Here is a 15173-nt window from a genome sequence, read left to right on the forward strand (position 1 = left end):
CATAATTTTTTCTATGCAAAATATGGAATGTTCATTATTGTTCTATTTAGAAAGGTAATGCAGAAGAAACTATGTTTTTTAGTATGGTGATCCACATTCAAAAACAGATCACAGGGGGCCTTCCTGGTGGTGCAGGGGTTAAAGACACAGCATTATCAAGCTTTTGCCAGCCACTGCAACAGGAGTTAGATCCTGGGCCAGGGAGCTAACCCACATGGCACAGCAGATCTCTCCTGTCTTGCCCACTGCTCCCCTCAATAGTGTATTTCAGTACATCTTCTGCCTGTTCTGCTGCCCACTCTGTCTCTGTGAATACTCTCACCTCCCACACTTCTGTCCTACGTCCCAGTTTTTGTATGCATAAAAATAAATAAACCTTGGGGCCTCCCTGGTGGCACAAGGGGTTAAGCACCGCACTATGAAGCAATCCGCAGCCTCTGCAGCACAAGTTTGTTCCCTGGCCAGCTAGGGAGCAACCCCCATGGTGAGGCAGACCTCTCATGTCTCACCCACTGTTTCCCTCAGAAGTGTATTTCAGTCTGTCTGCCTGTTCTGTTCCCTGCTCTGTCTCTGGTGAATCCTCTTACCCCCCACATCTCTGGCCTGTACCCCACCTCTTGTATGCTTAAATAAATAAATCTTTAAAAAATAAATAAATCTTAATAAAACACAAATTATGGAACTCTTTGGAGGGATACCTAGAGAACCCCACTCATCTGCTATCACCTTGGTTTGATTTGACTTGGTTTTAGAAATGGTTAAGAAAATAAATAAAGAGAAAAAGCTAGATTGTATTAATGAACTTTATTTACGGAAAATTAGCTTATAGGGACTTGATCAGATAGTACAATAGGATCCTAATCTTCCTCTCTTTCCCTGATGATGGTTTCTCCTATTATTAGATACTTATATCAGTGTAGTACATTTATTACAACTGATGAACCAATGTTGATACATTATTAAAAAGCTATGGTTTGCATTAGGTTTGACAAAGGCATAATGTCAAGTTTGGGTTTTGACAAATGCATGTTGTCATGTGTCCAACACTGCTGTGTCATAATAGTGATTGTACTGCCCTAAAAATCATTTGTGCTCCACATATTCATTCCTTTTCCCTTTCATTCGAACCCTTGTAACAATTCATTTAGAATGTATTTTTAATTTTGAAATGTTATGCTTCTTGCATCAATAAAATGTTTATGAAACAAGAGAACACAACATAGCAGGTTTACTATGTACCCCAACATCATAAGGCTGAGAAGAGAAGCTAAAACATGGCTTGCTCACATTCCTGTAAGGCCCATGTCTGTTGCTCAATAACAAACCTTCCCCACATGTTATGCCTTAAAGCAACAACTGGTCTTGTCTGGGTCACTTTTGTGACTTATATCATCTGAATGCTTCACTGGATGATGGTCCAAGATGGTGTCACTGTCCTTGTCCTCATAGTCTTTCATCTCAAGAAGACTGCCTTATAGGCAGCTAGCATTCCAACAGAGCAAGAGGAAAACCTGCAAGATCTCTTGAGGCCTACCTACCCAAGTTACAAAACCTCATTTCCACTACTTTCTATTAACCAGAGCAAGTCACAGCCCAGTTTAAGTTCAAGGGTAGAGATATAGACTCCTCCTGTTCCTGGGTGTAGCAGCAGAGTCACACTGCAAAGGAGCACATGTAGAGAGATACAAAAAATGTATTATGGTCTTTGCACAGAAGCGTCTACACCAGCTTATCACCTGGGCTAGTTATTCCCTTTTTTGTCTGTCCTAGAAGGCCAGTCACCACAGAGTAGATTATCCACACTCTTTTGTCATGGATTTCTGGTTGGGTACACCAGTGAGAGAGCAGGAAAGGACCATGTTCCAGTTCCAGTTCCCCATCTCTCACTGGTAACACAGTTCACTTTTCTTCCTAAGAAAATTCAATTCTTACCTTAATTTTTCTAATTTCAAAGAATGATCAAGGCAACCCATTTAGCTATCCCAGATTATACTTACTCTTGCTTTCTTTGGACTCGTGTTTAATTATTTATTCTTTTCATATACACATATCCATTTTTTTTTTTTTTGGTCTCTTTTGAGTCCTTATCCTTGTTTTATAACCAAGATTATGTTTTTATTTTCTCCTCCTAGTTACTTTTCTTTTTCTTTTTTTTAAAATATAGAAGTACTGGGGTATAGACTAGAGGTACAGGGGGTGAGAGGATTCACCACAGACAGAATGGGAAGCAGAACAGGCAGATCCACTGAAATACACTGCTGAGGGGAGCAGCAGGGGAGGTAGGAGAAGTCTGCTGTGCCATTGCCATCCCCTGGGTGACAATCGAACTCAGGCCATAGTGTAATAGTGCTGAGATTTAACCCCTAGGCCACCAGGGAAGCCCCTCATTACTTTTCATTACATTTTTTTGTTTTTTCTCTTTTGCATCCAGATATTTCAAGAGAGTAAACATGTGTTGCCTCTACTTACTTATTTCCTAGAGACCTCACTATCATAAGTCTTCTGGTTTGCTGAGCTCATAAATGGGCTCACACCATCCTCCTAGACTTTGCTATTGGGTTGAGAAGACTTATATCTCATTCCTTCTTAAAGTTGCTATTTAATCTCTTGACACTGCACCTCCTGATTCTTTCACCTACTGAGATTTCCTTACTAGGTGGTCTTTACACATGCCTCCTCTTTTGTGTAATTCCTTTTATCTTTCTCTAACTAGCCTAGAACTTTATATTCTATTCCTAAAGAGTCAGTAATGCCTTTTTTTATAAATTTTATTTTTATATTCTCCATACAATTGCAAGCCCCTTATTTTGACCCCAATCCCTCCCCTCCCCACCCCCCATAGAGTGTCTCTGGTTCGTAGTTGTTTGTTGATTTTGATTTTTTTCTTTCTTATAGTTATTCTTTTTCCTGGTCCCTTATTTAAGTTTTCTTGATTCCTGCTATGAGTGAAACTATCTGGTATTTTTCTTTTTCTTTCTGGCTTATTTCGCTGAGCATGGTCCCTTCCAGCACTATCCATGTTGCTGCAAATTGCATGTGTTTATCTTTTTTGAATGCTGAGTAATATTCCATGGTGTATATGTACCGCATCTTCTTGATCCAGTCATCTATTTTTGGGCATTTGGGTTGTTTCCAAAGCTTAGCTATTGTAAACAGCGCTGCTATAAACATAGGGGTGCGGGTGCTCTTTGGAATTGCTGTTTCTGTGTCCTTTGGGTAAATACCGGGAGTGGAATTGCTGGATCATATGGAAGCTCCATCTTTAGTAGGTCAAGAAATCTCCACACAGCTCTCCATAGTGGTTGGACCAGTTTGCACTCCCACCAAAAGTGCAGGAGAGTTCCTTTTTCTCCACAACCTCGCCAACATTTGTTGTTGCTAGTTTTTTTTAATATGTGCCATTCTCACTGGTGTAAGATGGTATCTCATGGTAGTTTTGATTTGCATTTCCCTGATGACAAGTGATGTTGAACATTTTTTCATATGCCTGTTGGCCATTTGCATTTCCTCTTCAGAGAAGTTTCTTTTTAGCTCTTCTGCCCATTTTTTGACAGGATTATTTTCTTTGTTGTTGTTGAGTCTCATCAGCTCTTTGCAGATTTTTGTGATCAGTAATGCCTTCTTACTGTAATTACTTTGCCAGGTTTCAGAAACAACCTTTTGTACATATAATGACTTCATTTCAGTGCTACCATTTTAATGTAATTGGGAGAAAAAAAAATCCAACTAGATGAAATTGTCAGCACGGTTGAGTTCTCACATGAACAGGCAGTATTCAGTTCATCACAGCACACTCCTTTGTCTGGAAGCTGGTGAACCTCTCCTAACAATAATTGTATGCACTCTGATTTCAGAAAATTGAAATGGAAAAATTCCATACATCTTAGAACTCGAAGAACTGTAGTATACAACATAGTTCTCATAAGGTTCCTGAGATCAGGTCTCCTTTCTCTCCAGATTCTTCTCTTGCTACTATTTGTCTTGTGCTTAACTACCATTTAAAGCACCGACTTGTTTGAAATTTCCTCCTCAAACAGTAAGCCCTTGGTGCCTCAGTGGTTACTCTTGTTATTCTTTCTGCCACAATGCTGTTCTTCACCTGAGTCACACTTGTATTTTTGAGTCCATGGTGATATACCACTTCTTCCCAAAACCCTTCGCTGGCCATCTCCCTTCTGTGTTGTTTTTGGGTTGTTTTTTTTTTTTTTTTCAGACTTCAATTACTCCCATGTCAGCTCTGTCATAGCATTTAACAGATTGTGAATTCATTGCAGATTCGCTTATCTATTTCCCCTCATTATTCTTTAACTCTCTATTGCCAATATTTAGTCTAGAACTCAACAATGATTGGCTCATAAATATTTGATGAGGAAACTCCCAATGCCTTAGAGCTGATGAAATATTTACTGTAATACAAATAGAAGTCATAGCTGCTACTTTTATTCTCACTGAACTTTCGACTTCATAATAAAGAACTATATTCTTTACTTTTAAAAATTCACTTTTCCTTCAGAAAATTAAGCTTTGTATTCTAATGAGTAGATACCATAAGTTATTAAAATTTTCAGTTTTCATTTTTAATATATTATGCAAAAATAACACAAGATGATTAAGCAGAAACTTGTGGCAGATATGAGTAATTTTATTCATTTAAAAAACAACTTCTGCTGACACTTAAAGTCTTAATCTTAGATACTGGGAAGCTTGAATTTCTAATGTCTAAATAATTTAGCCACAGTTATGTTTTTGAACTCAAAAGTAGACATACACAGTTGAATGTGTACTACTACTTCCTTTTCAGTCACTAGAATTTGAATAAATTCCTGTCCAGAAATTCTGTTAATAGATATGATTCTGTTGATCTGTGTGCAAAATGATTCATTTGGAAAATGTGAAATGAGGAATACTCTTCTACCCTGTCCCATAATGTAATTTCATTGAGCATACCTTCTTGCATGATGAGCAAATGATTGTCACCCCAAAAAGTCTCAAGGGACATGGATGTCATCTTAATAAAGGAATTAAAAGGTACATCTTTTCATGAGAAACCATGTAAATTCGTGACCTGTCGCAGAAAATAGTTCTCTAATTGGTTTTGTGTGGTGGTGCAGTGGAATCATTTCCCCTAGATGTCACTCCAGCGAAGCACCACTGTACATCATTGGCAACAGCTAGTCAAGTTTCCCTAATACAAGGGGAGTGTGTGATATGGCCATCCTCATAAGATGGAACTCTTCCAACTAGTATTTTCAGCTTGAAATTAAAAAAAAAATTCTATTGAAAATCCATCTTAACATGAGAATTGAAAGCTTATAATTATCAGCGATGATCTTTAAAATTCAAATTTATTTCATTTGTTAACTGAGCATTTCTGTTCCAATGACTCAAATGGTGGTTCTTGAATTCCTGTGGATGTTTTATTGTAGCAGCAAATATCTGAAATGAAAGCATCAAAATTCAGTTTTTAATGATCCTGTTGTCAAAATTTTAATATAGAAGATAGCAGAGTAAATGGCCTTTTTTTTTTAACATTTACTGACATACTTTGCACATATCTACACTTTCTTAAAGAAGTAATTGCAGAGAAAGTATAAAGGCTGTTAAGCTAGTAAAGGATCATGTGCGGATTATTCAAGAATGCTAGAGTGAATCTCTTAAGAAGGGAAAGGAATGAAATTATTAGCAAGGGGGACATTAAAAAGTTTATAACCCCATTTCAAATTGACTGCTCAAATGATAATTTTGTATAATATTTTTGCATTAGTGAGCCCCATTTTGACATTTATACCTTAGGCAAATACAAACTCTGATATTCTTTAAATCAATATTTCATATCAAGTGCTGACAGCATTCTTTTCTTTTTTGAAAATATGGCAAAGAATTGTTTCTATCTTGTGATCTTTGTGACACTTGATATTCATTTACATAAAATCACACTGGGACAAAAGTTAATTTTGCTCCAAGAATACATGATCTCCAGAATAACTTTTCATATTTCCTTTGTTAAGAAATTTAAATTCGTTTTATGAATGTATATGTGTTTTCCTAACTGTCTGATTAAAGATTACAAAGAAACTCTGGTTTTGCATCTCACATTAGCAGATGGTGGACAGATGGTTTAAATTAATATTAATTTTGGAAAACTTAGCTTAAATTGTTTATACTGAAGATTAAAAGTTGGAGAGCCAGCTAACATCTCCAGGGTTATTAGTACTTCCAAACTCACTTGAAAAGTAAAATCCAGAAAAATCAAAAAGTCTACTTTTAAAGCAATCTACTTCTTAATCAGAAAGATAGTAGATAAAACACAGCATCTTGATATTGCGGAAAATTAAAATAAGCATAAGAAGATGAAATACAGACCCTGGATTCAAATGAGTCTTGAAAAGAGTGACAGTTTCCTCTACAAATTGCTTTAAACTAATCAATAGGAATTTTTTAATAAGAATCTTGTACACAACTGCTTATTTTTATCAAAAACAATTTATTAATACTTGATTGCCAGACAGAACTAATTTCCCAAATTCAGCTTTTATTTCTTGTATTTGAGGTTTCTTGTATTTGAACTTCAACTATCTTCCCATCACTTTACCTCCTAGGTAAGAGAGCAAGACAAAGAGACAGAGATAATGTACTTGTGAAAATTGTGACAAAATCTCTAACATGCGCTCAGTCTGTATTTCAGTAGCTCCAAGGACCTGTGGATCTTGTTGTCATGGCTTAATATAGCTTTGTCTTTCCATTAAGATTTTGATGAATGTAGAAAACTGGTAGAAAAAATTTAAAATTCTCTCTAAAAATTGTGTTTTACAACCTCTTAAAGATTATCTGAATTTAATTGAATAATTTAAAATAACACTAAAAATATTTAGTCAAGTTCTTTCATTTAGTGAAAAGAGAAATATATAATCACCTGTGAAAATACATAGATCTATCTCAAATTTTATCTTTTGCAGAATAAGACAATTTACTTTTTTTCAATTATTAGTCAGGCAGATGCTGGCAATTTTATTTAATTAAGTTTTTATGATAAAGCAGGTGTCATAAAATATGTCCAAATCAGGTTGAGTCCTCTATGCTCTCCCCAGGGCAAAAACAGAAAATTCAGTTTACCTTGTACATGAAGTTTTGGGATCTAACCAAATGAGCAGTCACTTCTAGCTTTTCCTTCCCTCCTAGATTGACCCACCTTATTAAATAAATCAAGGGAAATAGAGTGAATAAAATTCAAGTCATCTGGTTTACTTTTAGAAAAAAATTATAGCACATGTATATTAAAAATTTATGTTTTAAAATTGTATAACAAAAAAATCTAATTCTAGATTACGTGCAAAACTTTATCCCATGTCTTGTACCAAATTGAAAGTAATTTCTGTGATACTGTTTGAATTACCATAAATAATAAATGAGAAGTTGTTCATGTAAGAAAGCTACAAACTCATATATGTACTTACACAAAGGAATGAAGAGGTAAAAAATTAAACGTAGAGGGCCTCCCCGGAGGCGCAGCGGTTGAACGCTGGGTTGGGAAGCTGCCTGAAGCCTCTGAGGCGCCGGTTCCATCCCCGCTGCTCCCCGGCCACCAGAGGAGGGTCCCACATGGCGCGCAGACCTCTCCTGCCGCCCGCTGCTCCCCTCAGCAGTGTACTTCGGTCCTTCTGCCTGCTCTGCTCCCGGCTCTGGCTCTGGTGAATTCTCTCGCCCTCCTGCGCTTCTGTCTATACCCAATGCTTGTGTGGATGAAGAAATAAATGGATAAATAAAAAATAAATGAATAAATAGATAAATCTTTAAAAAAAATCAAATGTAGCTATTCCTACAAAGCAGAAAGGATTTAGTAAATCCATTACTGAATACTATCTGCATAAAAAGGCTAATTAGGAGGAATCTTAAAAAGTGTTCTAGTGAGAAGAAATAAGCTCTGTATAAGGAAAAAAAAATAAGTGCACAGGGAATGACTTCTTTTCTAGGCTCTGCCATTAAAATATGACCGTGTGTGGGGCCTCCCTGGTGGTACAAGGGGCTAAGTCTCAGCACTATGAAGCTATCCGCAGCCACTACAGCACAAGTTCGATCCCTGGCCAGGGAGCTAACGCACATGGCACAGCAGACCTCTCCTGACTCTCCTGCTGCTCCCCTCAGCAGTGTACTTCAGTCAGTCTGCCTGTTCTGCTCCTATTCTGTCTCAGTGAATCCTCTTACCCCCACACCTCCGGCCTGTACCCCAGTTATTGTATGCATAAATAAATAGATCTTAAAAAAAAAGAAATATGGCTGCTTGATCTTGGTCTTTAATATCTCTTGACTTCAGTTTTCTTAAATGATAAATGTTGGTAGGAATGGGACTGGAAGAGATGGAGATAGGAACTCTCCAAGTCCCTGTCAATTTTGCAAAAGACCATGGTATGAATGTTTTTCCTCAATGTCCTTTCTTTTAAGTATCACTTGGAGGCCCAGGTCAAAAATAGACTCGTAAGTCAAACCTCCAACACACCTGAAGCAGAACAAGTAAGAATTTATATCTTCAGCCAGCGCTCTAAGCCTTTTAATCACTTCATTTTGGACAACACTGGTACATATGAAAAGACCAAATGTCACTACCTCAAGGACCAAATGTCCTTGCAGATAACTCCATGCAGACTAGAGAAGTTCTACTTTGTGCTTCCTTACATTGTGTTGACACTTCTGCTCTATTGCTGCTTATAACAATACAGTTTCTTTACATCTTTATATCTCAAGAGTAAAGAAGTCCAACCAATTGTCTGTGTTTCAACAGATGTTGAATGACTGCATGAATAAATGGAGGATTGCATGAATGGATAAGTTCTAGTTTGGAGTCCTGTTTCAGTTATGAACCATTATGTGACCTTGAATGTGTTACTAAATCTGCCTGAGCTAGGATTTTCTCATCTATAAAAATGAAAATGCTGGCATTTGTGAATTGTTGTTAATGTTGTATAAAACATTTATTTCTGAGTACCTATTTCATACCGCATCTTCATCTCGGTTGAAATATTTTATCTGGCCAAAATTAAGATGATGACAAGTATGAAAAACCTCTATTTGAAGTGTAGATGAACAATAATGGAATGACAATTCAGCAATTTGAATAGTTTGTTTTTTGTTTGCATTTTTAAGGGCGAGGTGATATGAGAAGAGTTCATTTTTTTAAAGATTTATTTATTTATACATATAAGAACTGGGGTACAGGCCAGAGGTGCTGGGGGTGAGAGGAGTCACCAAAGACAGAGTGGGGAACAGATCAGGCTGATTGACTAAAATACACTGCTGAGGGGAGCAGCGGGGGCAAGACAGGAGAGGTCTGCTGCACCATGTGGGTAGCTCCCTGGCCAGTTGGGGATCGAACTTGTGCTGCAGAGGCTATAGATAGCTTCATAGTACTGTGCTTAACCAGGGAGGTTGCACCACCAGGGAGGCCGGAGAAGAGTTTAAGTTAAGGGAATGTGAGAAGAATTAAATACCAATATAAATATTGGGGTATTTAGTTAAAATTAAAATTTGAAGAATAAACCCTGTTTTTAAAGTCATTAATGTTTCAAAATATCTAACTTCAAGTTTCTTGAATTTTGCCTCTATCTTTTACTTTAAGAGAAAATGTGTAGTGGATACTTGAAGGAAATGTTTTTTTAATTAAAATTTGCACCTTAATAGATGTGAGATATTAAGGTCTTTCTAATTTTGATTTAAATGCTTTCAAACTTCAGGCATTTGTTTTTTGTTTTGTTTTGTTTTGCTACCATGACCTCATGTTCTCATTTATTTCTTTTAGGAAAGTACATAACATTTATCTTGGACCCTTTACAGTTCTCCTTAGTGATGAAAAATCACAAAAAATTGAGCTTTCAAGAATTTAGTAATAAGTTGCTAATGAAAATGTTTTCCATCAAAAAAGTGTCAACCAATAAGGATCTGAAGAATGAAATTCATCTCTGCAATCAATATTTACAAGGAAAATATATGGACACACTCCTGGAAAAATCTCTGCAAAATGTAAAACAAGTTTTTGAACCACAACTATTAAAAATGACAAACTGGGAGACATCACATATTTACTCTTTCTGCAGTTCATTAATGCTGGAGATCACATTTTCAACCATATATGGAAAATTTACTGCTGGCGACTGGAAAAAATTTATCGCTGAGCTAAAAGATGACATTTTAAAATATGATGATAAGTTACCATATTTTGTATCGAATATACCCATTGAATGTCTAGGAAATGTCAAGTCTATGAAAAAGAAACTTACAAAACAGTTTATACTAGAAAACTTAACTAAGATACAAGGGTGGTCAGAAGTTGTTCAAATGAGGCAAAAAGTATTGGACAAATACTATAATCATGAAGACTTTGAAATAGGAGGTAAGAAACTTTTGAATGATTACTTGTCTAAAATGAAATAATTTACAATAGACCTTTGAAATAAAAAAGACAAAATGGTGACCTTGAAAAATTTTATGCTCTTTCTAATTGGCTAATGATAAAATGTTTTACTCTGAAACAATCCTCTGTGATAATTGATTTTTTTTTTTTTTTTTTTGCTGAGGTGGTAAAACAAGATACTTAATGGTGATAATGAGAAAGAATATAACTAAGCTGCATTTTACTCCTCTTATCTCATCCTCTACTTCCCCACCCCCGCACACACACACATTACATTTTAAACTATTCTCATTAAGCAGAAAATTAGACTTCAGAAGCCTATTGGTCCTCATTAGCATGCACTGATCCTTGGCTGGGTCTGTGTCCTAACATCTTTTAATTAGCACACTGCAAATCTAATCAGTGTAATAAACGCTATTAATCTTCCTTTTCACTTATTTTCTCCCAGCACATCATTTTTGCTTTCTCTGGGCCTCTGTGACAAACACTATTCCAACAATGTTCTGGGCGATGTATTATCTGCTACGGCACCCAGAAGCTATGGCAGTGCTTCATGACGAAATTGACCATTTGCTGCAGTCAACAGGTCAAAAGAAAGGGTCTGGAGTTTCCATCCACCTCACCAGAGAACAATTGGACAGCCTGGTCTACCTAGGTAATTTATTTTTATCTGTTATGAAGAAAAGAAGGTACCTTTCTACAAACTCAGTTTATCACTCAAAGCTGTTTACCAAGAGGTGGAGGACACAGCTGCCTAATTGACATAATAACACCCATTTACATCAATTATAAATTATGTAGTTTATAGCTGTAGATACTCTCATTGCATGTAAACATAAAGACCCAGGTAATTAACTATGCAAGGTATGCAAAAGGCTAAACCAAAGCTTTGCAATTATTTAAAAAAAAAAGTTTATGCCTATTAAGTCATTTGATTCTGAGCATCTGTTGGTGTGCTAATGCTTTCCAAACACTGCTGCATTATCTTGACAAGAAAGGTATTTGGGGGTTGAAAAAGAAAATATTTCAGAAAGGCAACTTGTATGCAAAATGTATTTATTCTTCCTAAAGTGGTGTCTGTATTTTCAGGTAGAGTTGGGAATGTATGAATCTCAAAAATGTAGTAAAAATGGTTTCTGCGTAAGATTATGATTTAAACCCACTGAGGGGTAGAAAAGGGAGGAAAGAAGGGAAAAAATTACAAACTACTCCCTATGCGATGTCAGTATTTAATAAAATATTCTCTAACTCATGCTTGATCACTATTTCAAATGTTTATGGTCAGTAGTGGCTAAGTTATTTTATTTCTACATAGTCTTGTACACCAGTGATATGAGTTTTTTGACAATAGTGGATTGCATTCTCCATTACTGGTTTTGATAAGACTCTCCATTACAACTATGTGAATGAACTGTAATCCCCAGAGTAAAATTCCTTATCAAGTAGTTATTCCCTTTTCCTTCTGTATTGACATTTCATCCTATGGTATTATTTATTATACAATATCCCAAGTCCCTTTGAACAAATATAGAGTTAAGTTTATGTGTGTGTGAGAGTCTGTGTGTATATACATGCATGTGTGTGTGCTCATATATTTATTTCTTAACTCCTTTGACAACATAAGGAAATATTTAACTTGGTAGAGATTATGTTGACTTCAAATTTTTGTCTTTTAAATATGTTCTAGGTTTTTGATAGGAATATCTACAGGTCTGGATGGATGTTGATCACCATTTGGCAGTAATGGCCCAAGTGCCCCAGAGACTGGGCTGTTTCCACTGCTTAGGCTAAGACCCACTGATGCAATAGTTGGAGCTTGCCTTACTCTGGCAATTGAGTAGCTTGTTCAATCAACAAGGAAAAATGTATCACCTTGTAATTTGGTGTTTTTAGCATAAATTATCAAAGTACATTCATTCAGAGAAAGAAACTAATTCTGACATTAATCAAAACACAATTTTTTTTATTTTCCTTTGCAGAATTATTGGGGGACAAATGATCAAAATTTGCACAAAATTCCAGGTAGTTACCTTCACGTGATTAGACAAAGTAGCAAGTGATAGAGCACAATTTAGAGCCATTTAAGTCCATGGCTAGAGCCCTCATAGACTTACAGTTCACTTATCATCAACATGAATAGCAATGCCAAGTGTGTGGTAGGTCCATCAGCAATCTAGAAGGTAGATCTCTGTTCATTATGACCTGGGTTACCAGCAGAGGCCAGTGTTGTTCATTATGAGAATTTAATCTAAGAAAGTAGCGTACACTTTTTCTTTCACAAGATAGGAAATTTTAGGCCAACTGAAGTAAATTTTCAGATGAATCCGATAACCTCTGCCTCTAGTCATAGCCAAATCACGAGTACCTCTGTATTATCAAGAGTTTAAATTATCTGTGCAAAGGCAAGATTTGCAGAAATAAATACAATGCACCTCATGGTATGCACATATATGCTTTCCTTCTCATCTTCTTAAGGAAAACATTCCATGTGTCTTCTAAGTACAATTTCTTTTAAAATTTATTTCACCAAGAAAAAGAATTTTGAGATTAGTACAACAAAGGGAAAGAAGCTTTTAAACAGAGATTTCAATGTTGGCAAACATCGATTATTAAAACAGGAGAGACTCCTAGACAAATGAGTGTCTTATTCCTGAACAAAAATGTTTTCACAGGCAAACCCCAGTGGGGCATAGGTTTATAGTGACAGTGAGGGCTCAATCTTGCACGTCGCATGTGTCAAATCACCTCAAAACCCACTTAATGTCAGCAAAAGTTGAAATGTGTAACAGATTAGGCTTTGAAATAGCAAGTTTGTTTCAGTAATTCAAAGCAATCATATGTCCTAAGAATTGCTGTGACCCTAAAACTGGTACTTGCTTTTCTCCAGTGCTCTTGAGAATCTTGAAAACCATCGACTCTTTTCACTTAGACAAACAAGAATTCAACTTCGTATTTTATATGCTTATGTAACTTACTGTAAAGAGCCTGTGCATCATGACCTCACTAAAATTGTATATCCATTAATGTTTAGTAAAGGATCTACAATTTAATTTAAATCCTATTTTAAAATATATTGGTAAATATCGTGAATTTCAAGTAACTGTTACATGGGGCCTAAATCTCAATAGGATGAGTTGCCTATAGAATAGAAATTTGAGAAACTCTAAGAGAAAAAGTAAGAATTTTTTACCCTTCCCAAGAGGAGAAACGTAGGGTAGAGGTAAGATTTAGAATTACAGTTTTCTAGTATAAGAAAGACAATAAAGGAGAAAAGATGATTCATAAAAAATAAGATAAAAGATAAAATCAGGGCCTCCCTTGTGGTGCAAAGGGTTCAGTCTCAGCACTATGAAGCTATGGGCAGCCACTGCAGCACCAGTTCAAACCCTGGCCAGGGAGCTAACCGACATGGCACAGCAGACCTCTCCTCTCTCTCCCGATGCTCCCCTCAGCAGTGTATTTCAGCAATCCACCTGTTCTGCTCCCCACTCTGGTGAATCCTCTCACCCATCCCCCGCACCTCTGGCCTACACCCCAGCTCTTATATGCATAAATAAATAAAAATCTTTTATTAAAAAAAGATAAAATCAAGAAGAGGAAATTCTCAAAATTGAACTTTTGACAAATGAATAGCAACTAATCTTATTGATAACTACCTCTTACTTCAAGGCTTACCTGCATAATATATGTGATTAAAATAAAAGGTATGGGTTTGATAAATGTTATCTAATTCCAGCCCATGTCTTAATCACCTAGCTCCTACTCACTTTCCAATAACATTTCAGTCATCTCCCATCTCCCCTCTTGCACACATGCACATACACACACTCACCTTTCATTCTGCTGAAGCCAAATTGAACATTTTCAGTTGCTTCCAATGTATTTTACTCCCTCTTGCCCCCAGGTGTTCACACATACTGCCCTGAACACTTTGCATTATCTTCACATCTGTGACCAGCTAGCCAAAGCCTTTCTGCTGTCCAAGTGTGAGTTTAGTCCCCCTCCTAGCCCACGGCATAGTGAACTTCCATTATAATTGCATCTATTCTACTCTATTTCAATTGCCTCTTTGCTTATCAGTGTCCATCACATTTTGAGTTTCTTTAAAGACAGGAACGGGACCTCTCTGGTGGTGCAAGGGGTTAAGCAAAGCACTTTGAAGCAATCCGCAGCCTCTGCAGCATGAGTTTGATCCCCGACCGGCCAGGGAGCTACCCACATGGCGCAGCAGACCTCTCCTGTCTTGTTCGCTGCTCCCCCCAGCAGTGGATTTCAGTCAATCTGCCTGTTCTACTCCCCACCCTGTCTCTGGTGAATCTTTTCACACCCACACCTCTGGCCTGTACCCCAGTTCTTATATGCATAAATAAATAAATCTTTTTAAAAAATAGACAGGAACGACCTATCTGTCATTATCTCTGCAATGCCGAGTATAATGCCTTAATTTATGAAATGAAAAAATATTATCTATTGTTATCACCAAGATGATGTTTTACCTAGTGCCATCCCTATGATGTTAATATTTTTTTCAACATTTTGAATTCTTTGGGAACCAAAGTGGTAGCCAACTTCACCCACAGGAGACTGCTCTTTCTGTATATCATGCATAAAAAGAGCAAACCAGTCTAATTAAGAACGTAAGGCAAAGGGACTTTAACTCTTGAACTGCTCAGGTGAATTGCAAACACCTAAGTTTGTTCAATTACATATCCCCAAAATGAGAAAAGTTGCTAATGTGATCCAGTTGTGGAATATTGGAATAAAAGGAGTT

The 15173-nt window shown here is 36.6% G+C and overlaps 1 protein-coding gene across 1 annotated transcript in view; it reads left to right on the forward strand.

The window, feature by feature from the left end:
• The window catches only part of LOC119249767 (cytochrome P450 7B1), a 195114-nt gene that overhangs the window by 157177 nt on the left and 22764 nt on the right, over window positions 1-15173 (forward strand). Inside the window, exons 3-4 of the mRNA XM_054692223.1 lie at window positions 9791-10381; window positions 10851-11057. Coding sequence (XP_054548198.1) covers window positions 9791-10381; window positions 10851-11057 — 798 coding nt within the window. The remainder of the gene's footprint in view (window positions 1-9790; window positions 10382-10850; window positions 11058-15173) is intronic.

This window comes from Talpa occidentalis, unplaced genomic scaffold (assembly GCF_014898055.3).
Source record: "Talpa occidentalis isolate TD23 unplaced genomic scaffold, MPIMG_talOcc4v2.1, whole genome shotgun sequence".
Taxonomy (NCBI): Eukaryota; Metazoa; Chordata; class Mammalia; order Eulipotyphla; family Talpidae; genus Talpa; species Talpa occidentalis.